The sequence below is a fragment of the Seriola aureovittata genome, chromosome 14 (genome assembly GCF_021018895.1).
Source record: "Seriola aureovittata isolate HTS-2021-v1 ecotype China chromosome 14, ASM2101889v1, whole genome shotgun sequence".
Classification (NCBI taxonomy): Eukaryota; Metazoa; Chordata; class Actinopteri; order Carangiformes; family Carangidae; genus Seriola; species Seriola aureovittata.
Window position 1 is genome coordinate 8,208,931 of NC_079377.1, and position 27,605 is coordinate 8,236,535.

The 27,605-nt window shown below is 40.4% G+C and overlaps 2 protein-coding genes across 6 annotated transcripts in view; both read left to right on the top strand.

The window, feature by feature from the left end:
• The first annotated feature begins 553 nt into the window (after positions 1-553).
• Positions 554-8,867, top strand: tsnax (translin-associated factor X). 2 transcript variants are annotated; one of them, XM_056396324.1, is made up of 6 exons: positions 554-892; positions 1,834-1,923; positions 2,035-2,149; positions 2,642-2,772; positions 7,384-7,505; positions 8,222-8,867. In XM_056396324.1, the coding sequence occupies exons 1-6, from the start codon at positions 877-879 to the stop codon at positions 8,597-8,599; spliced, it is 852 nt and encodes a 283-aa protein (XP_056252299.1). In that variant the 5' UTR covers positions 554-876; the 3' UTR covers positions 8,600-8,867. The 2 variants fall into 2 exon arrangements, with proteins under 2 accessions (XP_056252299.1, XP_056252300.1); XM_056396325.1 differs by having other exon boundaries at positions 555-892; positions 7,384-7,493.
• A 2,999-nt stretch (positions 8,868-11,866) lies between these two features.
• The window catches only part of disc1 (DISC1 scaffold protein), a 44,475-nt gene continuing 28,736 nt past the window's right edge, over positions 11,867-27,605 (top strand). The window contains exons 1-6 of one of the 4 annotated variants that reach the window (XR_008829564.1): positions 11,867-12,907; positions 16,927-17,840; positions 20,592-20,661; positions 22,452-22,608; positions 23,714-23,810; positions 24,295-24,527. Coding sequence is in view for 3 of the 4 variants with exons in the window: in XM_056395493.1 (XP_056251468.1) it covers positions 12,838-12,907; positions 16,927-17,840; positions 20,592-20,661; positions 22,452-22,608; positions 23,714-23,810; positions 24,295-24,527 (1,541 nt within the window). In the remaining variant the exon portion in view is untranslated. Of the gene's footprint in view, positions 12,908-12,989; positions 14,436-16,728; positions 16,842-16,926; positions 17,841-20,591; positions 20,662-22,451; positions 22,609-23,713; positions 23,811-24,294; positions 24,528-27,605 lie in introns of those variants that run through there. The other 3 variants (XM_056395493.1, XM_056395495.1, XM_056395494.1) reach the window with 3 other exon arrangements.

Sequence of the window (27,605 nt, forward strand, 5' to 3'; positions counted from 1 at the left end):
GGCACGTACACAGTCTGCAGGAGTCCCTGGAGGAGGGGTTACTGGAGAGAAGCGAGTAATCAGATCAAGAAAGGTTGGATGAAACATACTTTAATAGCAACAAATGTTACAGGCCAATCTTGGATGGTAGTTTGGGGGATGACTGTTTGCTCAATCTGGGTTTAAACTGGAAACAGAAAGTATTTTGGCTGCAAGAGCGGGCCTGTGTCACTCCCTACAGAATGAGTTAAACTCAGAAATATGCTTATAATCAGCAGATACAGCATCTGTAACAATGAACCATTCATGACACTGAATGCTCCATGAAAAAAAAAATCCCACAAGCTCAAAAATACAATTGGTTATGTTTCAAGAAAAGTTCAGATTCTTAAAATATGTAATATACAGTGGTTGGCTCGTGGTTTAAATAGTTTGTATCTGTGTTTATTTTAGTGATTTTAAGATTAAAATTACCATATGACTTTAGTAGATTGAGGGAAATGGTATAACAAAAACAAATGCCACGTTCCGTTGTTTAACTACATCCCCCAAGATGCAACGCGCTTCATTTCTTGCTACGCGTGTAAACAGCGCTGAAGCCCCGCTATGAATGAGGTCCACAGGAATGCCTGTTATTAAAAAAAGGTTTCACCTCTCATAGAAGGACATTTAGACCTTAGTCGGTGTTTTTATCATTACCCGGAGATGGTAACTTTTCTGAGAAAGTGAAGCTGTTTTGTCTTATGACCTGGATAGTCCCTGACAGATGTGAAGTACTCATCTGTGTTATATCTGCTTGGCAGCACGGGCGATAGAGGCTAAAACAGTTCAAATATAACACGAAGATAGCCTGAAATAGTTAGATTTATCAAAAGGATACACTGCAACACTGACAGCATGAATAAGCGAGAGGGTAAGTCCATCTTTTGAGACTAAGTCAAACATTTTTCATACAAGGTGTAGTGCTGTTTGCTGTCATCAGCATGGGACAACTCACTAGCTTAGCAACGAACCAGTTAGCTAACAATAAACACGTTAAAACTAACATGCGCCGTTCTGCTATCTGTTGTGGTTGAACTATAGTGATTGTTTAAATAATATTAAAACTGCCAGCCTGCCCTATTCTTACTACCGCACTGTTTACCAAAGATCATACCCTAACTCATCTTTATTAATTTGTTAGTTACAGCAGTGGTGGTCGTTTGCCCCTCAACTTTCTACTGAGTCCAGGCTCATATCTTCATTGCTCGATGTGTCTGACCCCCGAAAACTGTTCATCTGACAAGCTGGAACCTGTGAATTTGTAGTATTTACTTGATATAAAAGTGAATAAAGCTTTCAATAGAATATAGCACCAGGCGCCAAGTAGTTTTCAAAGATTAGGTTTGACATTAACTGTAATTTGGATGCTACAACAGCCATCCAATGACATTATTTGCATTAGGACTAAGTTAGAACCCTAATACCCAAAATTGTTCCAGTTCAATAGTTTCAGCCTTAGTAACATATGTTAAAGGAGTTCACAAGTGATTTAGTATTGCTCTTCCATTAAGTTTGTGGATTTGCGAGAGACAGTCCAACAAGGTAGGAGGTATCCCAAGTTTTAGTTGCTAAAATGGGGTTTGCGGCCCACAAAAAATGCTATACTCTATGTTAGTCCCCCACCCCTATCAAACAGTCAGAAGTCCAAGTCAAAATAACATAATAATAAACAAGTAAACTGATCTTCATGTGCAAAATTGGTGATGTGGCCCTTATTTGACAAGGTCAGTTTAGAAAGAATGATGGCAACTGGACACACTTATTATTAAATGCAAACTGCAGCATTACCTTAGTTTTTCTGTCTTGTGTCAGGTGAAGGATGTCCACGGAAAAATGCTGATACAGGGCAGGATCGTGATGCAAATACCAACCCATCTTCCCCTGTCATTGCTGCTTTCAAAGGTAACTGAATCCTCAGCATTTTGATCACATTTTTCAGCCACGTGGCTGCTGCATGTCATTAGCATTTTGAATATATCTGTATTCAAACTAAACTTTCATTCTGTCTAAAAGTTTTCCAGCAGGAGCTTGATACCAAACACGACAAATATGAGCGTCTTGTTAAGATCTCTCGAGATGTTACCATTGAAAGCAAGAGGACCATTTTTCTTTTGCATAGAGTAACAAGGTATGTACTGTTATGGAAAGACATGTTAATTGATGCAGTTTAGTTTGGAAAGGGTAATAGATTTCTTCCCTTTATTCAGATTCAGTGAGAGAATGCCGCTCAGTTTGATGATTTAAATGTTAATACAGTAGACTTAAGTAACTGTGTGTATTTTGAGGAGCTAAAACAAAGCTGTTGCTTTTACCATAATTCCAGCTCATGTTGATGTAATCATCAGCATTTAAAATAACATTAAAATATTTATAGATCTTTCTAATTTAGGTCAATTTGCATCAGCCTTCACATATTTTTTTGGAATTTGTGTAATGGAAGGGGAGTTATAACATTTAATTAAAATGATCTGAATGATGAATGCTGTGATGAAAAAGTAAATTCATAGTTCCTGAACCAACTCCAAAAGTGTCATCAGAATATATCATCTATTCAAGTCTTTGTGCTTGTGTAGTCATTGCATTTCTAACTGTTATTCTGTGGGTTTTCTCTGGATTGAAGTGTACCAGATCCAGAGGACGTTCTGAATGAAGCAGATGTAAAACTGGATGGAGTCAGGCAGAAAATCGGTCAAATTGCTGAAGAGCTTAGGGGAGAGGACATCCATCAGTTTCACAGAGCCTTCACTCCAGGTGAGTTTTCATACAGCTGTTATGTTGTATTTATCACTACACAACATAAGAAAAATCAAGCCTTACCCGACTCTTGGTCCAGGCCTTGGTATCTATCGTCTAGACTACTGCAATGTCCTTCTGTCGGGCCTCCCTTTATACACAGTAAGACCCTTACGGATGGTCCAGAATGCGGCGGCCCATCTGGACTTTGATCAGCCTAAAAGGTCACGTGTCATGTGGCTACTAATTGACTTCCACTGGCTACCCATGTCCGCCCGGATCAAATTCAAGTCACTTATGCTTGCCTTCAAAGTAACTTCTTAGTCTGCACCCAACTACTTGAACACAATCATACTGGCTAATGCTTCTTCTAGGCCACGACCAAGAAGAAGCCATGGCCACTGCCACTGCGTTCCTCCAAGGAATGTCATCTGACACGGCATCCGTGTACACAAGACAATCTCAGTCCAGACTGTTCTCATCTGTGGTTCCCTGGTGGTGGAACAAGTTGCCAGATGCTATCAGAGCAGGAGCATCCCTCTCTATGTTAAAGAATCTCTCATCTCTTCCAAGAGCACCTCCTCTCCTAACATCTCTAACACCCTAACATGCCTAACTAGCACTTACCATGCACTTTCTGTGCATTTCTTTACTTGATCTCCTTCCACTCATTGAATAGATTTAGTACTTACACGAAGGTCTCCTACTGCACTGAAGCTTTAGTACTGCCTCTCACTTGTAAGTCGCTTTGGATAAAAGCATTTGCCAAATGAGTAAATCTAAATACTGTTTAAAAAAGCAACTGACCACTAAATATTTCAGTTCATTGTGCTGGATACAAAAATCTTTAAAGTTAGGTTGTCAGGAAAATAATTGTACAAAGGTCATTTGTGAAAATAGACAATGGTAAGGCCTTGTTCATTGTTGGTTCATGAAAAGAGGAAATAAAGTTTTAGTAATTCTTAACTTTACATCTCAATAATTGTGTGGATGTATTTTAAAGATTATACTTAAAATATCAAAGGACTGGGGTAAGTGTTAAACAGGGAAATGCAAATGACAAACACTGTAGTAGAAAAAAAGAAGCAGACAGATCAACCACCTTTACTAAAGCAACACATTTCTCTGCTCAGACAAGTTCATAACACATATTAACATTTCCAGGCATACAAAGTGATGAAAGAGCTGTCAGCTGTTTTTCCACTTCAACTTTCACCTGTGAAGTTTGGTATTGCTGAGCTGTTTTCATTGATATGTAAAATAAATATTTATACTAAAAGACATTTGCGGCATAAGATGCAAGTAAACGTATTTTCCTCAGCCCCGAAATGGGCCGATGGGGCTGTTTTAATCATCCTGATTTATTACATTTAAGTCCTAAGATACCAGGTTGAAGTCTTGGTCCTTAGAAACATTCCAAACTGTATCACCTTAATCTGTGTGTGACTTAATTAAGTGTAATCAGTCAGCTGAATCATTTGGCATACCCTGCTGAATATCCCATTGACAACATTTGCATTTAACCTAACATTTAATTTTGTGATATTAGTTGAAACACACACCTCGTCATCCTGCTTGAATTAGCTCATGTCTTCCAAAGGATAAATTCACATTTTTTACACGTCTGTTTTGAAGCAGTGCTGACATGCCCATCTGCACGTTGAAAGTGTTATGGATTCTGTTTTTGTTCCTGAACAATGTGCTACACAATGAGCAAACTGGATTTTTTTTTAATGCATTTTATTCCATGCTTTTATGAGGACGTATGCCATATATGGTTTGTCATTACTCAAACAAATATAAATATGTAATTAAACTGATAGATTTTAGGATTTACTATTTAAAACTACCACTCAAGTAATTCTAATTCAGTATGTTTTTACAACCATGTACCGGTGTTCTTATTTCTTTAGATATAACAATACATTTCTGAATTGACAAATAAGCACCAGCACAGGACATGAGTTAAAAAGCTAATTACACGGGAGCTTTCAGGAGGAATTCTCTTTGCTGGGCTGCTATCACTTCAATCTCTACTTTTGTGCTTTCGATTTATTTGTAAAGTCACTGATAGTGTGAGAGCGTGACCCTGATGCAGGCCTGGATATGATAGACACACCCTCTGATAAAGTTGTTTTCCCACTAGCATCAATATCAGTTTTTGTTAGCGTAGCCAAAATGTCTGCACAGTTCGGAGAAAAACATCACTCGGAGCGAGGGTTAGCTGTTATCTAGCAGCTGGGGAAGTCATTTTTAGATTGTGGTCACTCAGGAATCACTGCTGCATCCTCCGCGACGTGACCAGTGGCAGTTCCCACCAATTAGACCTTTCATTTTTTTTTTTCCATTTTTATCGTCTTTATTAGATTGAGACTAGGCTCTCTGCATGGGCTCTCCAGATAATCTTGGCTGGACGAGAAGTCTCCAGGCATGTGTAATGGGTCTGCTTTTTTTTTATTTAAGGACCATTAAAGATATTATGGACTGAATCTGAACGTAATTACCACTGATAACAGGGCAGTGTGGTGCTTTGATAAGCTCTTAAGCTTGAACCGGCTTGCAGCTTTGAGACAGTGCAAACACAAGTATACTGGTGGGGCTTTTCGCAAGGTTCACCTGCAACTCAGTGAGCCGCTCTGTGGTCAAACGTTAAGCTCAATTAATCTTTAAATCATCTGTGGACATTCATGCATTTGTTTAAGACACTATATTCACTATTCTCAATACAGGAATCTGTGCCATATCATTTTGCAAAACGGAGCGTTTAAGCAGTTTTTAAGCTTAGCCCTCAACTTTTCCAACCACTGTGCCAGTAAAACCTTTGTATTTTCCAGCTGGTTTTCCCTGAGTCATTGTTTAGACATTATCTGCAGTAACTTTTTTTTTTTTTTTTCTGGGCCTTGGTGACCAAAGGTAACTGCTGCTTCAGAGTAAATAACACGATCAGCTCCTGGCAGTAAACTCAGGAACTGAACTCCCCCTGCTTGCCTCAAAGCCTGTGTAACCTTTTCATGTCATATCCTGTCCGCCTCAGGCCGGGTTGTATTCTCTCTAAGTCAGCGTCACAGCTGTGGAGCCAATGCCAATGTTTAGATGTTTGTGGCAGCTTTTTTGTTCTTAAAGGTTATAAAAATCCTCCAATTAAAGGCTTGAGGCTTGAACATAAAATATACATGATCTACACTATTTACTGAATTTCTCAAGGATATGGTCCCTCTAGTAAGCAGCTCATTTAAAATCCCTGACTACATGGTATTAAATCTTTCTCTATCTTATATAATATATATATTCTATATGATCATGACTAAATGAGCAAAAACTGAATTTCAAGTTTTAAAAAAACACGCTTACACGTGATTTAGGGGAATTTTAACAGTCACAAACTGAGCTCACGTTCCCAGTGGCCTGACAGCAGTCACCAGACTTTGACTCACATATTGAGATATCCTAATTGGTGCACAGAAGTACGTGCAGTCTCTAATGGGCGCAATCATCCTATTCCTCAGGCATCATGACCAGCAGCATCACATCAAGCACGGGGAAAAATAAAAATAAACACAGAAGAATGTATGCTTATTATTATTATTATCCTACTTTTAAGGGCGTTAAAAAGCATTTGCACTGCTCCTTCAGTGATGTAGATGACAAATGAATGATTTAGTGCTGATCAGGAAGGAGCCTGACATAGGAGAGTGTAACAGTGTGACCGAGTGAACTTTTTCCAGCCTTAAGTTTCTTTAGTTGTACACAGAAGCGAATGTTACATACAGTACCTCGCTTTGTCTACCACGGCTACAAAACTTGGGAAAACTGACCAGACTCCAGGTGCAGTGCTGGTAGCTTGATAAACAGACTTCTTTCTTTGAGCTAAAAATAGCACTGGCATGCAGCGAACATAAAACAGAGTCAGTTGACAATCAGTTGGTAAGAATGTAAACACGTGTCTGGTCAGCGTTGAATTTCTTTTACAGAAATGTTTCACTTGCAATATCTGAAACTGAATGAGAAAATAAGCTTTTAAAGTCTAAAAGGTTGGTCGGAAGATAGAAAGGTTAGATAAATAATACGGAGGGGGACTGGCGGTTCAAATGGTCAACATGGCGTCAATGGCTTTGGTCCATGTGAAAAATGCTGGTGCGATTGGACTTAAATATCTAATAAGAGCAGTGAAAGTTATTCTGAGTGAAGTGGAGATGAAGCGGATCCTCCTCCCGGCTCTCTGCAGCACACTGTGGTTAGCTGCAGGGAGATAGGGAGTCCCTTTGAAGTTCAATTGCCGCTCCAAAAGTAAACTTCAGACACAAAGTCTTCCGTCCTGTGATTATTTGATTGTTGTTGACACAGGGCCAGAAAACAAATGAGGGGTCATCTCAACCCACCACAAAAAATGGCTACTGTTGTTCAATCAAAAGACCATGACAGGAAACAGGTTTTATTTGAATCATTATCTACATCTGTGATCTATACTGTGCAGATACCATGTAGTGTTTATACACACTCTACGTGCTGCGCTCACTGGAAACATAGTTGGCCTTGTTTTTATAGATAGTAGTCGTTTTAGAGTAGTATAAATAAATTCAACAGCCATTGTCTTGTGGTGATCCATTTCAATGTGATTTCATGCATTAGGGATCCAGGAGTATGTGGAGGCCATCTCTTTCCTGCACTACATCCGTCATCGCAGCCTCATCAGCCTGGAGGAGATCAACGCCAGACTGGTGTTCATGAGAGCGGAGAAGGTAGGAGCTAAGGTACATTTAATGACAATGGTGGGGTTAAGCTGCATGCACTTTGTTTTGTCAACTCAGTTTAATTTTTTACTGTTTTTTTGGGGTTGATATGTTTCGCTTAGCTTAGTTTAGCATGAAGCCTGGCTTTATCCAAAGGTAAAATCTGTAGCTTCATATTTAGTGCACAGACATGGGAGTGGTGTTGATCTTTTCATCTAATGAATATCCTTGTTTTCTTGATAAGAAACAAGGATATTCCCAAAACTGTCAAACTAGTTGTATATTCATTTTACATTATTTTCCTTTTTCCTTTCAAAGCAGTGGTGATGGCAGCGTTGGGTGGTGCTATGTACTGCATAAGCATTATGTGTCATTATGTGATTTTATCCACTCTGCCTGTTATTTTCAGAGATACTGGGTCCCTGCTGATGCAGACAGAATTGTGTGAACCTCAGTATTTTGTAGTAAAAGCATCATCTTGCTTGAGAAAACACCTAAATTGCTTATTTGTTGTTGTTCTCTCTAAAAGCACAGCTGCAAAATGTAACAGTCATATCTTGTAAATATTGTTGTCACCATCGGTCCTGTGCGTAAAGCCTGCTGGGATAAGAATTTATGTGCACAATCTGTGAAAAAAAGCTTTGAAAAAATGACTCCAAAGAGTGTTCATCATCTACATCTTTTGCTGACATTCACGTGTGATTTTTATATCCTGTCTCGTCATGTTTTCGTCTCAGGGCGCAGCTGAAGCCCTGCCGCTGGGAGCTCAGGTCCTGACCTTCCATGTGACGCCCTCAGACTATCTGCTCGGCGTGGCCGACCTGACCGGAGAGCTGATGCGGATGTGCATCAGCAGCGTGGGCAACGGCGACATTGACACGCCCTTCCAGCTGAGCCAGTTCCTTCGGCAGATCCATGACGGTTTCTCCTACATTGGAAACACGGGCCCCTACGAGGTGTCCAAGAAGCTGCACACACTGCGACAGAGCCTGGGCAAAGTGGAGGACGCTTGCTACACCCTGCGTGTGCGCGGCTCAGAGATCCCCAAACACATGTTGGCCGACGTGTTCTCCAGTAGAACCACACTCATCGACCCAGAGGAAGGAGTAGTTTAGTCCTCCACTGCTTCAACAACATTGTTTATGTTCTCTGCGGTGTCATTGTCTCCTTTAGTTTGGCTCCAGTTCTATTGTTTGTATGTATTTTTAATGGGATTTGTCAGATGTTTGATATGTTTCATGACATGCCTGCTAATTTTGATATTATTATTACAATAAAAACAATTGTTTTTGTGTTGCAATAGACAATGGATTTTTTTTTTCTTTGATAAAAATCAGATGGCTTCAGTTGTTTTGCATGAATAAAAGTTCTGTGCCAAATATGCCATGATCTCCCAGTCTGTGAGCTGCTTTGATAATGTGTGTGTGTTTATTTTTATTTTTCTCTCTCCGCTCTCACGTGGCACGTGTGACAAATACACATATTGTACGTGCCTATTCTCTGGCGGGGCCCACTGGCACACGCACACGCACGCGCGCACACACACACACACACACACACACACACACACAAGCAACCCCTTGCCTCCTCATTCTACGCTCTTTAAACAATTCTCACCATGCTGCAATGACGTGAATTCAAAATTAGGTTTGGCTCATGCTGGGAAATATTCCTGGCAGAGAGCTGATATATTCCTGCTCCTTCCTCCTCACCTCATGGTGACAGTTATTACCATCCAGATGGATGTTGGAGGCAGTGAGAAACAGTCTTCCTGCATAATCCCTAGTCAGTAAGAGCAACTCTAATTCATGTTTGGGGAAACAAAATTTTATTGTCAGTTTTATGAGCCTGATCGTTCAAACCACAACAACACTGCCTCTGCTGGCTTTCCAGTTACTATCCTTGACGGCAGCTGTGGTGCTTCCTTGACTGAAAGTGCTCAGTGACAATCTGCCTGTGACTAATTCTGTGTTCTGTATAAATATAAAGTATTTGCTATGTTGTTGGTTCATAGCTTTTTATTTATCCACACATGGGATTCTGCATTGTTTCAGTGCTCCTGATGTTCCACAGACTTCCATAGGATTTCAATGTTATGTAATTGTGCCATCTGGTGGCAAATATTAGTACTGACTTGTCCTCTATGAGAGGAAATGTACTGCTATAAATACACTGATCTGAAATTAATCAAACACAGTATAGTAAATTATCATTATACATGCTTTAAAAAAAATTAATTTCAACTAATTTTCTGGATTGTTTCACATGAAATTAATTTTATTTGGTCAGTTTTTTAGGAGTTGGTGAGTTTCAATGAGAGAGTCTGAGAGAGAAAGACAACTGGTTTTTGCTTTTTGTTTTCTTAAAGATAGAAATGTAAATCACACGTCTTGTTGTGTGGGAGCAGAGAGCAACTGGTGCCTTTAACAGAGACTGTACATAAACAGTTTTTATTTAACAGCAAATAAATTCTCCTGAGCTAAATATCTGATTATATCGCAGCTGAGTTGAAAATACTGGAGACAGAGAACTGCAACATGAACACGTGGCCGTCAAAATATTACTGTTTAGTGAATGCAATGCATGCAAAACAAGATGCATTTCTGCTTTAAATAGATATTCACATCATTTGGTGTCCTGTGAAGGTCAACAATATGTAGATATCAGCAGGAATAATGTAGAGGAGGCAGTTAACCCTGCTGACCTGCACAAACTGAAAACAAACAAAAAAAAACCCACAAAAAAAACACTATAATCAATAAAAAATAACCTAACAAAAGGAATATATGGAACCAAACCCCAAACCTATATCTGTGTGAAGTCTGACATCTTCTGGTGAAAGTAGACACTCAATCCATTGTGCAGCTATGGATGAATTAAACAATAGATTGAGCGTAGAATCATGGTGGATGATTACATGGTGAAACCTACTGTTCTTGGTCTGAACCAGTATCTTAAAAGCACTGAAGCATGAACAAACCTTTTGACAATAAATGTTTAGACAATATCACAGCAGGAAAATTCATGTGTTTTCAAGTGATGACTTCACTTAAAAAAGAAAAGTATTTATGTATATTATATATTTATCTTTACATATATAAATATCTGTCAATATGTCTTATGTGTTATTTTCTGATGCCATGCTCACATTTCTTACATAGACTGTTCATTGTCTGCCCCTTGTTTCTCTGTACAAGTACAAACATGTCATCACAAATCTGATTGAAAGTTTGAAAGATAAATGTGACAAAACTAAAAGGGAAGCTACAGCTGCAATGTCACAGAGGTAATCCTAAAATCTGGTGCATCATCATTATCATCATCATTATGATGATGATCATCATTATCGTCATCATTGCCGTCATCATCATCACTGATTGTTGCCAAGTGTCATTCTGACATGCCATATGCACCAGGGAATGAAAACTGCACAGAAAAGATAGAGTCTATAGACTGGAGAACTAAAAATGAAGTAAAAATAATTGAAATTTCCATGAGCTGTGTTTTCTTTGGAGAAAAACAGACCAGTTACAACCTGGAAGTCTGCTGAAAGCCAGCAGTGTGAATTATGAAGCATGAGGAAACATGCTGCAGCCCTGAGTTGTTGTCCTGTGACCGGCAGTTAGCTGATCTGTTTGCTAAAGGACATTAAGAGCTTCTAATCTTTAATACTGTGCAGGTGATCTCACTCTGCTGTGCAAGTGAGGCAGTGGATTTTATCCCTTCTGCCACACAGCTCTTTCATTCTCCGTCATGTAGCCTGAGCAAGTAGGGTCTGCACTCACTGTGTCGACTGAACTGAGCTTTTCATCACTGAGTCTTGTCCATCAGTCTGCAGCTCAGCCAAGCTGAATGAATGGGCCATTTGGAAGGAGCATGAAAAGACTCAGTTCTATGTGGGGTCTCTTCTCATGCACCCCCTCACTGCTTAAACAAAGAGGACTATAAGGATGTGTTAGGAGGGTCTAACACTGCAAAGATGCCTTTAAACTACTTTCCTGCACACAAGGAGTAATTTGACCTACATATTTAATTAGTCTTAGTCTGCCAACATAGTGTCAACAGTGCCGGGACATATGTGTTGCTAGTGTTCAAATGAACTGTTTCATTTATATGGATATTTTATGAACGTAATGTTGAATTCATTAAAGCTCCAGAAATTATCTTTACACCTTTAAAGGTCCCATATTGTATATAGTGACATGTCCATGTCTTTTTTTTTTTAACCATAAAGCAGGTCTAGGTTCTTTATTAATACTGTGAAAGTATCAAACGCCCAAGCCCCGCCCACCTGGACCCACCTCAACGTTGCAGCACTTGGTTTCTTTTGTGTGTTTACCTGAAATCTGCTAAATTTTTATTTGATCACTCAGAAAACAGCCAGCCAATCAGAAGAGACGCTCAGAGCCTTCTGAGATGGGTTTTGGTTCTTAAAATATATCTTCTTATGGATCAAAACTTCAAATAAAACCAATGTAAAGTGTAAAGTATGGGACCTTTAAAAAGTTACTACAATAACAACAGTCATTTATCACTAAATTCAATTTTGCGTGTGCATTTGAGCTTTAAATCTCACTAAAATGCAACTTTATTGGTAGTTATTGGCTGTCGGACACCATGTTTGTTTTATTTTTCTTGATTTTTTTTCTCTCATAATTCCCATTTTCTCTTGCACCAACAGCGCTGAAATCACAATGGTCCTAAAATAAGGCGTGCATATGCAACAGCAGCAGTTTAATCCGGTGATGTGTCCTGCAGCTCTCTGAGACAGCCTGCTGTGGTTATGAGGCGGTCTGAAGGAGTCTGGAGTCAAATTCCTGAACACGTAGGAGCTGCTCACGTTGCTCCAACACGACGCACGACTCAGGGGCGCAGCGAATAACGGATTACTGATCAACTGATCGATGAGGCACATATTTATCTCGGCTCTAACTTCAGTCATCACCCTGAACAACCGTATGTTTTTTTTCCGTGTTCAATATGTCAACAACAAAAATGACATGAAGACCATCTTTTCTCTCCGGACCGTCTGTTCGAGCGCAACTGAAGCCGCAGGTTTGCCACAGAGGAGAAATGTAAGAATGTGATGGACAAAGATCGATACTTGTTTCATTAGGAAATGTTTATGATGGACACGGGAGCGCGCGTAAAAGCCGGTTTCACACGTTGTTCCTAAGCGGGTGGGGAAAAAAAATAACAGTCTGGAGTCACTTTTCCACAACGGAAATGAGATCAGTCCTATTGCCTGGCTCCATTTCTCCTAAAACATGGTCGGTGTAACTTCATGCAGAACCGGGATCTGATCTGACATCGTCTGACTTCTGGCTACAAACAGCATTTTATTCATGGGAAGATGTTTGCTGGACTGATGGGGCTGGATTGTCACAATAACTCTCTACTTCACCACTGCGAGGTCAAAGAAGGTAAAAAGAAAAATCTATATTTATATAATGCTTTTCAAACTATCTGCTGTTTCTTCACGTTAATCAAACAATGATCTGTAGATCTTACAAAATGCTGATCATGAAGGTGGTTTTAAATTTTCATCAGGAGCTGCACAGTTTAATTAGGTCAGAAAAACAAGGGCTAAGTCACTGATGATGAGAGTACACAGAGGGAAAATATATACAACAGCATCAGAGGAGGGTCCTTACATGACAGTGTGCAGTGGGTCTAAATACTGTAAAGAGTCCTCATCCAAAACAAGAGGTGCAAGTCAACATGCTGCTGAGCACTGGGATGCTCCCATGTCAGGGAAGGTTCCCTGCCTTTCAGGTCACAGAGGTCAAAGGCTGCTTACCAGTCAGCCACTTGGATGACTGATGATGAGTGGTGAATTGAAAGTGACTAAATACTTGTGAAATACTTGAAGACCTCTTTCCTCTGAAAGTACAATGCGGCCATAAGAGTTTTGCTGACGTGCTTTTGTCTTGCACAACTAACTTGCATATTTCACAAACATCTGTTCAGATATGATGCTGATAGGTTTTACATTTTCCAAAAGTGGCACATATATGTTTTTTTCTTTAGAACAGGCAGTCAGGCTGTTTACTGTGGGTATAGTTATTGGCTGGAGGCCTAAACGTGGCAGCTGGTCATGTTAAATCTGAAGAACCTTTCAGACGCACATCACTTTGGAAACGTGATTGTCAGCTTTCTGCCTTAAGTGTATTGTGTGTGTGTGTGTGTGTGTGTGTGTGTGTGTGTGTGTGTGTGGACTAGCTTGTATTTTCGTTTGACTTAGAAATGAGTCACATTTTCACTTATTTTCTGACATTTGTGACATTTTCACTAAACAAAATTACTCCATTACTGAAATGATCAATAGGTTAAGTACAGGTTGTTTGTAGGAAATACTGCTTAAAACCATTTGAATACTGTGAGACATTACTTTTGGTTCACAGTTTCAGTACTGAACCTCCACAACACGAGCTCCCCCACATTCAGCTGGTTTATGATCCTCATGTGGTCATTCAGGAAGTGTGGAGCTGCTTTCCTACAACAGTCACAAGAGCAGAGATGTAACACCATACATTATGGTTACGTTTCCTGTCAACCAACATAGGCTTGTTGTCAGATAGATAGATAGATAGATAGATAGATAGGTAGTTATTACTCACATTTAGATCACCACTTGTCATATTTATGGTCAAAAGGAAAAAGAAACACACTTTTTAAACACTCATCGCTGACTTTCACTTCTCTATTCCTGACATCCTGGTTGGTCACAAGTGGTGAGGTGCTTCTATTGAGGCTGGTGACATGCAGTGTGTGTGTGTGTGTGTGTGTGTGTGTGTGTGTGTGTGTGTGTGTGTGTGAGGGAGCTGAGGTTGTTCCTCAAACGTTTGTGTTTTTATGAGATCCTCTGCATTCCTTCACTCTTTGGCTGACACGCTTGCAGCGACCAATGGGATGCAGTGTTGAACCTAAGGGCCTCTTTAATCTCCCAAGGTAAATAATCTTGCCTCTTCTGGCTGAGACGCTTAATTTTCACAGACTTTGGGCAGCTGTTCTTAAACGTTAGCAACAAGTTAGATGGAGAAAGCTGCTTCATTGTTTCAGTGGGATCATTTGGCCCTCAGTGCTGAACCACTTCAGGTCTCCTTTTGCTTATTTGTGTTTTCTGCCGGAATTCCTGGCAAACTATTTCAGCACAAAGCCTGACAGGAAGCAGCAAATGACATATGCCTGTAGGGCTTCAGCCATGATGTAGATGCCCTTCAGCACACACAAACACATACACACCGATGCACACACACAATGGACCCGAGGCATTTCCTTCCCCTTTACTGGGAAGAGCCGTCTTTGTGTAATCGAAGCATAGCGAAGATACAGTGACACTCTGTCAGCGGGTCCTTCTCCTCTCAGATCCTGGGCTCTTTGACTCTCTGGAGTGGCCGCTACATTATATGTTGACCACACCAGATGGTGGACAGTGTGCGGTTGTATTTGGTACCTTACAGAGAGTGTTGGGTTTCTTAAATTGGTTATGGAACAATGGCCACGTCTGCAAAGAAACACTAATGGATCTGTATGTAACCTGAGCTTTAGTGTGGTGGTCCCAGTGGACAGAGGGCTTTTACTATCTGCTCTGCACACACATACATACACAGCCTGGGTACAATGGGAACACCCCTGTGTTACTCTCACTCCAAATCCTGGCTTCCAGTCAGCCTAACATCCCAACTCCTCCTTAAGTGCTGTCTTTCTGTGCCTCTTCCTCTCTGGTCACATGGGATGGTTTAGTAGTGACATCACTGGAGGTCATGGGGGATTGAGCTGGGGGCTGTGGTTGCTTTGTAGTGGTCATGGTTTGTTCAATGCCCTGTGGTCCTGTCTTGACATACAGCTGCAGACAGAAGAAAAAAAAATGTGTGGAAATCAAGTAAATGTTCATTATGAAGTAGATAGCAGTGCAATAGCTTGTTTTTTATATACAGATTTTTATTAATGAAAAATTGGTGTTAAAAATATCTTAAAGGGTTTTACAATGACAGTGATATGACTGCTCCCAGTGTTTTCAGTACACAAGTGTCAGTGTGTTTCTGTGTGTCTTTAGTGTGTGTGCGAGTGGGAAGAGAAAATTGAGAGCCAAAAGTGAAAGAGGGAAGAGCACAGCTGTACACAAAGAGGCTGTTGATTCCCCACATTTCAGCCTGTCTCCGTCTCTGGATCCTACACATCGTATGTATTAATCATGTGGAGCTGCAGCAGGTGCCCAGCACTGAACACAAACTGGTCTTTATCACCCTGCTCCACTCTCAGACCCGATACTGTTTACACTGATGTTCCCTCACTTCTCAATTTTCGGGTTGGCCTGTGTTTCTGTTTCTGTAATGCCCACAACAAAACCTGCCGCCCATCTTCATATAAAACAATTCAATGCCAGCATCCAGTAACAACACTGGGAAAACTTAACATGAGTTCCTGCCAAACAAATGCAAGTTAAACTTTTCCCAAACTGCCAGAGTTACTTGACACAAAAGATAGGCTTCAGCACATATTGGTTTCATCCATCTGGTATTTAAAGCAGCACTAATCAATAATTCTGTTAAGAATGAATCAAATGACTACATGTATGTATGTGAAAGGAGCTGCTGATAATCACAAGGAGAATTATCACCTGACTCTGCAGTTCCCACTCAGGCCAATGAAGCAGTTTAGCATGTTTCAACTCATTGTTAATGATTTAAGCCTCTTTGACTGCACCTCCCCACATTCAGATATGCTCTGGAGCATATTTCAACTAAAAAAAAATATCTGAAAAAGGTTACATACTGTAGCTTTATACGTGTCATTAAATATGTCAAACATAGCAGCCCCACAAAATTAGAACTTGCTATAGCGTTGTCTGAATAATTCTTGCCAATCTGAATCTTGATAGCTTTGCTGGCATCACTGCAGATCTGTTTAGGTCCATTAATCCCCATTCAACATTACTTCCACCCCACTCCTACAAAGCCTGCAAACCCCCAGATCGGCTGCCACGTGGTCTGAGAACTAGTCTCCGGTGATACGGCTGTGTTTTCAATTATAAACAAATTCAAATGTATGGTTCTTTCAGTCCACTCTTCAACTGAGAGGCGTGTCTTAACTCAAAATTACTGTGTGGCTTTGGTATTTCCCAACAGCTGGAGCAGAACCCTGGGAAATGTCACACAGCTGCCCAAGTTTTTATTTCTTTCATTCAGTTAGCAATGAGATGCTAGCCTGAAGGGCAGAGGGGTGGGACTGGGTGGAAATCTTTTTAGTTTGGTTATATCACACTGAGAGTATTAATGATTCGGTGTTTTCACATTCTGGTGTGATCGGCACATTTAGCATAACATGTTCCTGATGTAGCTCATGATTGCACAGGTAATCCTGCCAGCTCTATGAGCTCACTCTTTATCTTCTTCATGACCGTGTTGCCCAGCTTAATGGTTAATCTCTGTATTGACAGGTGGCAGAGCATCGGGGACAGCTGGCAGCTGCGGCCGTAAGAAGCTACACCGACGACCGGGATACATGAGAGGAGAGCAGTCTAGACTACAGAGCACTACTTATGGACAGGAGGAGGAGGAGGAGGAGGAGGTGGACGAGGAAGGGAGGACCACTTGCATGAGGAACGGAAAATCTGGACGTCACACTGACATCACTGAGGCAACCAGCACTCAGAGGATGAGTCGAACACCTGCTGTCACAGTGTCCTCAATAAATCAGACGCAGCCTGATAAACTCACATGTAGCTCTTGGAAGAGTAAAAGCGTCATCTGCTCTGTTACCCATCCTCTTCCTCATGTGGGCCGCAGTGCTGTTAACAGTACATCCAGCCATCAGGGTTTGTCCTCACTGCCACAGAGTGAACTCAGGTTAAGACCACTACAGTCCTCACCGCAGGACTCCTTTAACTCCAGCTTCAGTTTCATCCAGCAGTCGCTCAACTCCAGCCAGACGACAGACACAACCACTGCTACACCAGCGCAGGAACCAGAACCACTTAATCAATCAACTAAAGCACCTAGCTCGCCTCAAACAAAACCAGCAACCTTACCCACTGATGTCTCAAAGCATTCAACTCCTGTCCAGGGCAGCCAGGCAGAGAGAGAAGAGCTGTCATTAAGCGGGAAGTTTTGGCGGGAATGTCTGTGCGGTGACAGCGAGGTCACGTCCGACCTGCCTGACTGTGACTCCCAATCTCTGGACATAGAGATCACCTCCTCACTGTCTGTGGACTCGGACACAGCCTCGGCCTCCTCTGTCACCTCCGGCTATGAGAGTGCCACACCCGCCTCCGACCAAGGCTGGGACAACCTGGTGAAGAGGTACGAGGTCGTGCTGCAGGACTGCCTCCAAAACAACCGCACTCACACCAAGGTGGGTATGATAGACTCCTGATGTGAGCATGAAAAGCAGGGCTGAGGTCACAACCGCGGTAATTGGCTCTAAGTCAATTTCAAGACAAGGTTCAGAACCAAGACTGAGGCCAAAACACATTAAGATGTCCTCTTTAAAGAAAACAAGAAAGACAAAGGTGACAAAATCCACCAACCAGCTGAATGACTAAATCTAAATCTCACAAATTAACATGTTATATGTTGTTTGTTTACTTGGTACAAGACAGACATTTACAGTTTCCTCTTGTTTTGAGTCTTTGTGCTAATCTAAGCTAACGCCTGCTGGTTGTATGGCATAACATTTAGCATCAGACATGAGTGCAGTATATCATCAAAAGCCTCTTTTTAAAAATGACAAATCCTTGTTAATTAGGGAACCACCTCCCATCTCCAGGGGTAATAATTAATACATTAATTATTTAATCTAATAAATCCAATCAATAGGATCTAATATCAGAGGCTGTGATCTCTCGATTCTACTTCAAAGGGACAAAACAGGACAACAACAAACAACTAATACACAGTAAATGCAATGTCTGATAATAATCAAGATGAAAAGTGGAGCAAAAAACAGCTTTAATCAACAGCTGATAAAATAAACTGTCATGAATCGAGCAATGGTGGGAGAGAATAGGATTTGGTTAATTACTATATGGCTATATGACTAATTGATACTGAGATGTCTACTAATGAAATTTGATGATTAAAATATTATTTTATCTCAACATCAATGCAGTCATGAGCAGAAAAGGGAGTCGCACCTGCTGTGAGTCGCGCTGTAGCTTGAGATTTTCCTGGTTGGAACCTGCAGTTGTTGGTGTTGAAAGCTGGGGATTTCTTCACGCCCGACTCTGGGGTGGTTTCCCTGGAGATGAGGTGTAGTTACCGGGCAACTGGCTCCGTCTGCTCTCTCAGCTTGGCAGTTTGTAGGCGGTCAGGGGCAGATAGTGTTGTCTGCCAGTTCAGTTGATGCAAAATAAAGCACTAATTACGAGACTTAAAGGAGAGACTTAGGAGGAGATTGGAGTTGTCCAGATGAGTCAAAAACCTTCAAAACATGTTTTAATAATGATTAAAATTTTATCAAACATTATGAGATACTTTGACCTTTTGATTCATTTGGTATTGACTTGGCTTGTAGCATAAAAGATGTACAAATAAGCACAAAACAGCAGCATGGCACAAAGCCTAAAAGCAATCCTTTGCCGCATGTCATCCTCTCTCTCTCTCTCTCTCTCCCTGGCTTTCCATCTCTCTCTCACTGTGCTATAACAATAAAGGCAAAAATGCCCTAAAAATAACTTTAAAAAAACAATATACAAACCTAATGGCGCTAATAATGAGAGAAAGGAATAAGACAAATGTGGATTTCATACTAGTACATCATTGAAAATATGGTGGTTAATTGATCAGACAACATAATAAATGGATACTAGCACTTATAAGACATAATTGTGGATTACAGAGCAGTCCTTTGATTATAATAATAGTGACCATTTTGAATGTTTGTTATCTTGTATGGAGGATCCTGGCAGTGTTGTCACATATTGCCTCAAACAAGATTTACATCACGAACTTCTGACCATCAACATGATATAGATCAGGGGACTGAACTAATTGACATGTTTTATATTACTAATTTTATATTATTTGAGATGTGTGTTTCAAAAGAGGAAAGTGATGTTTCTACTCGAGAATGGAATGTGACTTGTGATTTCTGATTGTGTTATCTAAAGAGGAAAGAGACGGGGGAAACACTAGTTTTTGTGTGTGTGTGTGTGTGTGTGTGTGTGTGTGTGTCTGCATGTGTGAGACTCCCTTTGTTGTTAACTTTTCTACAACAATCACATACACACATAAAGTCTTATTGTTACAAAACAGAGATTTTACTCCCATTTTGCCTTGTGACCATGTGGCTGATCCTCTTGAAGGACCCTTTGACCCATGAGCTGGTCATACAAATCTCTGATGTGGTAATAAGAAGGATCCTTTGTCTCTGTTTCCTATCCATTTGATACTTTTATGGTGGGATGGGCGGAAGAATTTGTCCTTTTAGTGCATAAACTCTACATGTCCTTACCATGAACTTGATACTTGAGACTGATACCACTGTAGTGGACATCTGTGGCATCAGCCCTTCTCATCTAACATAGATGAAGTAAAACCACCCAGTGTTTAAGACTAAAAGAATAAAAGACTGGAGAAATGTACCCAAAAAATGAATGCAATTACTACTATTATAAATACTTTATGATACAGCCCCGATTTACAGTATAATTTTGTTGTCTGAACCAGGTACCAATAAAATACTTACTGGTTCCTACTGATACTTAAATGTAGGTACAGTGGAAGAACTACTTGGCATGTTAGAGGAAAGGAGAAATAAATGATACCCCTTTAAATACTAGGTGACTGCAGGGTGCTGTACTAGGAAACAAGATTGAAGTTTGGAAAAAAATGCTGTTAACAACCTTTTTCTTGTTATGTAATTAAAGAATAAAAAGGGTAGAACAGCCACACATTATATTACAACCCATATACATTATCCTGGACCTTATACTTTATATGATGAGGTTCATACCCAGTCCTCAACTGGCTGACCTGGTGTCCCTTTTGAAATGACGGTCATTGCACCCACACTTTTTGGCCTGCGGCGTCTGTTTAAAGAGCATTGACCTTTGGACTGTTAGGTAATCTGATCTGTCTTCTGTCCATTGTGTCTTCCTCTCAGATTGAGTCCATGATGTTGAAGCTGCAGAGACTCCAGCAGAAGGCCATTTTGGATGATGACTATGACGCAGGTGAACTAAGACTTTCAGCTGAGCCATTGGTTCAATAAGTAGGTCATTTCAGATTTGGATGAGATACTGTCGCCGTGGACGGATTGAAGAGTGCTAGCTTTGAACCACAGTAAATTGAATTCCTTCCATGTTTTCCTTTCTTTTGATATTTTTTTTTACAAACTTAATTTGTTGAATAAATTATTTCGATCCTAATCAAGAACAATTCTCACATGTTATATGTTGTATTACATGCTTGGACGGAGAACAGGACAAAGTGAACATGAACTGTTTGCGTGGTCAAGAAGCTGTAGCAGCTTTTCATATGGCAACTCTGTGAGAATCTAGTCCTCATTTACATCGACGTTTCACTGCCATGTTGAGTCAGGATTTGACATTTGTGTTTAATGAGTGAAGATGTGCAAGTCACCCAGTTTCCTTTATTGGATTTCTTGCTAACTCGATTAGTTCTGCATCATACTGAAATGAGTGATAAAGCACGTGAGGGCAGAGGGCCACGCATTAATTAGTGCAGAAGAAATGGTTTGTTGTTTACTGACTCTGACATGTAAATGACATCGAACTCAGAGCAGAGAGTTTAGTGCCGTTAACTGAAACGTCCCAGTCATGTATTTTTGGCTTATGTGTGCATGGTGTCTGTTACCGGAAGATTACACACATAAAATAATTATTGTTTTGGTTTGAGGGTTAGTTTGACAGTTGAGTCAGAGTCTGTGTGTCTGTACTTGAAAGTGATAAACTCATCAGATCAGTCAGCAAAGTCCAATTCAACACCAAAAACCAATGAATGTTGCACAGAGAGTAAGTAAAGCTGAAACCAATTCCACATTTATTCATGAGAAAAACCTTGGGCTTCTTGGGCTTTGTGATTCATGTTTCAACATTCACACTCAGCATTTGATGTTTTAACTTTGAAGACTGAATGGAAAAGAAGCAGAGACTCCTCAATCCTAACAAATTAAATCCGGACTCCCTTTTCATCCGTGTCCAGGAGAACCTGCACTTATTTCAGTTCCTGCTTGACCTGAATATTTTTTCCAGTGAGGAAAGTTTATTTTCAGGAGAAAACTGTTTTCTGACCCATTTCTTGGCCCTTGTGACGAAAATAAAAAAACAACATCTGTTGTCAGGGTCCTGCAGACCTTGAACTATTTTTGTGCATTGAGTATTTGGGTCAGTATGTCTTGTCAGGTTTTCTGTTTGCCTTTTGATATTGTGCATCACAAACCCCTCTCCGGCGTTTTAAATTGTGCCAGTTGTTCCACATTAACTTCATTTTTCTGATTTTCTGTCGGCAGGAAGCTCAAAAAGCTCAAGAACAGCTTTCCAAGAAAGGTTGTAAACAAGAAAAAAAGACAGTTGATTAGATTTCCTTGCTGACCACGATCTGGATGTTTCACCCTTTGATGTTAATCATTTTTTAGCTCCAACCATGAAGTCAACAGAGAGGGATGATTCAACATCTTACATGTGTGTTTATAGGTCAAGAAATGAAGGAGTCAAAAGATGTTAATGATATGAATGAATGATGTCTTGTTCTTTCAGTTTGCTCTCTGGTTAGAGTTAATGTGCTAATTGAATAAGGAATGATACGTGTACTCATGTTATTTCAGCGAATGCAGGCTACATAAATGTTACGGCCGACACGGTAAATTGCTTTGTGTATAGTCACAACACAGCGGTATGGAAAAGTTTCTATATCGACTTTCTGACTTGGACCTGGTTGCTATTGACTGTATGTTTTTTGTATATGCATGTTAATCAGAGTGTGTGTGTGTGTGTGTTTTCAGCCGAGCGTTTTGGGAAAAAGCTGGAGGAGTTGTGCAGGGAGCGAGGAGCTCTGCAGCTGGGTTTACCCTCCAGACAGCCCAGCGTGGCTCTGTTCCTGGAGCGCCTCACACAGGTGGTGCACAGCGCCCTCCAGAGGGCAGACTGCACTCAGCGCAGGTCAGTCACACAACAGTATGACAACAATGATCCATGATGCATTATTAATGCAGACACACACTGACTGGACACACACCAAGAAGAAAGGAACATCATGACAAAATGGTTGGATCATCAGACTCTTGTTAATGTCGGTCGGTGTTAATGTGGAGAATCACAGTTCAGTTTAATATTTAACTGTGGTGGAAAGTAACTGAACTTTCACTCAAGTGTAGTTTTTGAGGTACTCTTACCATATACTTCTACTGCACTACAGTTCAGAGGCAAACATTATTCTTTTTCCTCCACTTCATTTATGTTACAACTTTAGTCACTATTTATTTTGCAGCTTCAGATTAATAAAACAAAAATATAATCAACAAATTAATTATGATGTTTTAAAATAGCTTAAGATAAGGTCCCAATGATCCCAGGGGATAAATTCATAAGCTACACCACAGTATATAAAATAATCAATGATGTCCAATTTACTCTTCACATCTGAGAAGCTGCACCCAGTCAATCGTTGGCATTTTTGATTAAAAGAAAATATTAAGACCATTAATTGATTATCAAAATATTTGCCAGTTAATTTTCTGTTGGTTGCTAAAATGATTAATTGACTAATTGATGCAGCTCTACCTTAAATTGATCCAATAATGTAATATAAATGGTTCTGAATTGGCCCATTCTTTCCTCCATTGTAATGTTGCAGGACAGAGTGGAGACAGAGGTATGTCAAAAATAGCTCCTGTAACAGGAAGGGAATCAGGTGGGGTCCCTCCTGAGGGCATCCTGAACAAATGTACTGTAACTGCAAGCTCATGCAGCAGTGCTGTGTTACTGGGTTTTCTGCACATACCTGTGTCTCTGTCCCAGTTTTTACAACAGTAAAAAAAACAGGAAAACATGAAGAGATGAAGGGGTCAGCTTTGTTAAATAGAGTCTGTGAGTTGGAGAAAGAGAAAAACATTAATAGACTGGCTCAAAAAAACTGTTGTTATAATGGTACATTAAATCCAAAAGGACCCTGAAATGTGGATGAAAGGTTTAATAAATACGGTTTAGTAATGTCATGATTAAAAATAGCAGCACCAGTGACTGTGTTTTTGTGGCTGGTTGTCAGGGAGGGCGCAGAGCCTGATGCGGGGGAGCGGACAGACTCACTGCAGGGACCGCTGCATCGAAGAGATCGTCTCATCCGAGAGAAAGGGATGGTGGAGGTAAATTCAGCTCGTGTTATGTCATGAAAGCTCTCAGTGGTCATTTCTGGCACTTTGTGTCACGTGTGTGTGTCTCTAGCCTGTTTCTTGTACTCTGCCTTTATCACTGCATTTTCCTTCTTCACATGAAGGACATTTCTAAAATAGCCAGAGTGGTCATTAATATAAAACTAAAACAAAAAGTGGCTTAATAGTCAAGTACCTAATGATTCCTACTTATAATACAAAACTTATATTGCCACATAATAGTACTGATAAATGCTCATTTATTTATGTACTTGAAAGTAGTGCTGAATGTAATCGTTTAGATAATTAAAGTGCTGCTATTTCATTTCAGTTAATTTATAAGGATCCCAATTAGCTCTATAAAAACAGAACAATGTTATGCCAACACACACAGAGAGGAGAAGAAAAACTCAAACTGATGAATAAAACCTGAAATGAACTCCAGGATCAAAAGTGAAAGTGTTGAAACCTTCTGCAGGAGGAGATAGCCGAGCTGCAGCAGAGGCTGGCGGAGCTGAGGGACCGCAGTCGATGCCTGGAGCAGCAGATCCAGCAGGAGGAGCAGCAGGTGGAGGCTGAGGAGCTGGAGGGCTCCGTGCTGAGGAGCTGCACCGTTGCCCAGCTCCGCGACATCAGCCGGACCATGCAGGACCTCGTCACCTCCGAAAACCGCATGCAGATCTCTGTCTCACCGCCATCTTCCATGCTCAGGTCAGCATCACATGCATGCAGTATCATTTACTAGTTTCTTATTACACCGAAACACTTCCTTTACATGAGTGTTGAATTGGACAAATGTGTCATAGACTTGCAGGTGCACGCTGAGTACTTGATTACATGCTTGCATAACTACTAGCTGCACATAAAGATATATAGGCTCATACCAAAGTTTGTCATAATGTGTTGTAAAAATGTCCATCAGGATGATTGCATGAGACATTTTCAGATTCAGATGAGTCTGTTTTTGTTACTAATAATGACATTTTAGGCTTTCTAAAAAGCTGAAAGTTAATTATTGAATCAAACCTGCTGTTACCTGGTACAGGACTGGCTGCTCAGGTACATTTACCCATTCCATAATTATGTGATCACCTGCACAAAGAGAGTTAAATCCCAATGAGCAAACTAGGGCTGTCATAATATCAGTTTTTCACTACATGATTATCGTGGCCAAAAGGATTCAAGATAATGATATTATCATGACTTCTATAGAAAATTTGAAAAAAAAAAAAATGCAATCTGTCAAATTCATCTTTAATTTGTTTATTGGGTGTTTCGTCTGGAAAATGAATTAGACTCAAATAGGAGTGTGCACTTAATGGACAGTGAAAAGGAAACCAGATGAAACATTAGATCCACAAGGCCCAACATCTGCCCTCAACATCTGCCCTCACAATGTTATCATATGTAGATTTTGAACACAATATCAATATTTATTTTTTAAAATATCACAGATAGTGTCAGTAGTGGTATATCATGACAGATTTACTACAGATCTCTGAACATATTTGTGACCTTTGCCGTGTGTGCTCCTGCTCTGCAGCGTAGTGGAGAACATGTGTAAATGCATGTGGAAAATCGAAATGTCAAACTGCACTGTGGAGTCTTCTATGAAGAAACACACTTAATACAACTGCATCTTATACCTTTGTGTGACGGTCACTGGAGTCAATTTCTGATTGGTTGAGCCAGAAAGTTGTTTATTATTTTTTATATATTGTTCATCATACATTTTGTCGAGGCGTGGCCGATATTTTAACAGTGAAGTCCCTGTTGCCCCAGTGAGAAGTTAACACAAGCTGAACCCCCCCCCCCCCGATCATGCAGTGAACATGCGTGACAGTTCCTGCAGTACCACTCGTCACCAGGTGGGGCTGCTAGAGAGCTGTGAGCGAGGAGTGACGCTACAGCAGTCATCAGTTCATGAGTGTTTCTCCCTGTATCATGTCACGTATTTTCTTATCATTAAATTAGCTGGTTTCGAGGAGGATGTGTCAGTGCAGATGTGTTTCACTAAATCTTTTTTCTCCCAGCTTCATTAATCCTCTGACAAACAAAGTGACATTCTGAATCAGTCTTACAGCAGGACCGTCTTGTTTCGTGCCAGGAGTCATGTTTCAGCCAAAAACATCACAAATAACTGCATGGAAGACACATACTGGATGTACAGTATGTTCACACAAAAGATCATTCAAATTGCACAGACTTTTGGATGTTTGGGAGGATTTTTTTTCTTTTTTTACATCTAGCTTTTGTTCCGATGGAGGTTGAAAGCATTTACTGTAGGTCTGTCTCGACAAAAGCGCCTCCCAACTGAATGTCATGTAATGCACTGATTTGTAAGACTTAACGAAGAACAACTTGTTTGTTTTCGTATTCAGACAGGATGTATCAAGCAGCCACAACAACTTTTTCTTCATCCCTCGCATCCCCTGTGCCCCCAGTCCTCTTCCCTCTTCCCTCACACCTGCTTGAACCTGCTTTGAATTTTAATGGTTTTTCTCAGATGCAAATGATTACTTTGCATCATATCCTCTGAAGTTAATAGCTTGCGAGGGAGCACTGTGGAAAGCCTCTCTGTCTTGCCACTCGTTAGAAAGACATGTAAATTGTACTTATCGCCTTCTCGGTGGCGTGACCCACCATCACTGGCATAATTTGATATCTGACATTTCTCACCCCGACTGGAACGCATTTCTTCTTGCTGCTGATTGAAAATTGCGGCCCCAGATTGGATATTCAGCTGCACATCTCCGGGTGGCGCGCTTTGGGTCATCATGATGATTGTGTTGCAGTTCCCTTCCCAAATAACACGGGGCTTTTCTTTCTCATATCAAAGTGTATTTTCCTCCGGTTACTGGATAAAAGAAATCGACACTATCTGTAAGAGCTGCAGCCCTAAAAAAAAAAAAAGAGGATGTTGTAACGCTGATGTTCAGAGACAACATCTTAGTCTGACTCACCCTGAACATCCGTTTGAATAACATGTAAAGGGCAAACTGATTTTTACGATACGGGGCGACTGGGACGGTTCTCAAGGTGACTGTGTTGTGCATAATGGATTTCATACTCTCTCTCTCTCCCCCATCTAGTAATTGATTCATATCTCTGTCAACAAATAATGTGACCTTAATGGTTTGTCCTGTCTGCATGTTTACATACAGCACTAACATTCCTACCGTAATACGACATTTACCCTTGATATCTGCAGTATTCATCTGGACAGTTAAATCTAATGAGCCGGTCGATGAAAACACATTCATCAATATTTTATCATGGTTATGATAGAGGCTGCTTTAAAGGCTGCCGTTATTATTGTAGGAATAATAAAAGCTCTCAGTCAAGTAAAAACGTTACAGGTTAAACTGAAATGACAGATTTAAGCTGTGACCAAGCAACAAATCATCTCGCAGTCTTATTTTCAGCTCGGCTGCCCTTAGTGAGCTTTAATAATTGCAATGTGATTTTTAAAAAGTGTTTTTTTTTTTTTTTAAAGAGTCGTTTTTCATGTCCTTATATGACATATTATGCTTAGAAATTAAAAATAATGGGCCGGATTATTGTCTTGAAGATGTAGTAAACGTCTAAACTGGAGGAGTTACTGGAGAATGAAGAACAGGCGGGACCTGGCTGTTACCTGTCACTATAAACTGGACCTGGTGGATGATGCTTCTTTACAATAAGACTTTGTTCTGTTGAGGGGTATTCGATCCCAAAAATGTTGGGTTTGTCACCAAGGATGCTTAATCCTTACCAGAGCTAAACCAATTTAATGGCTGGATCAGCTGA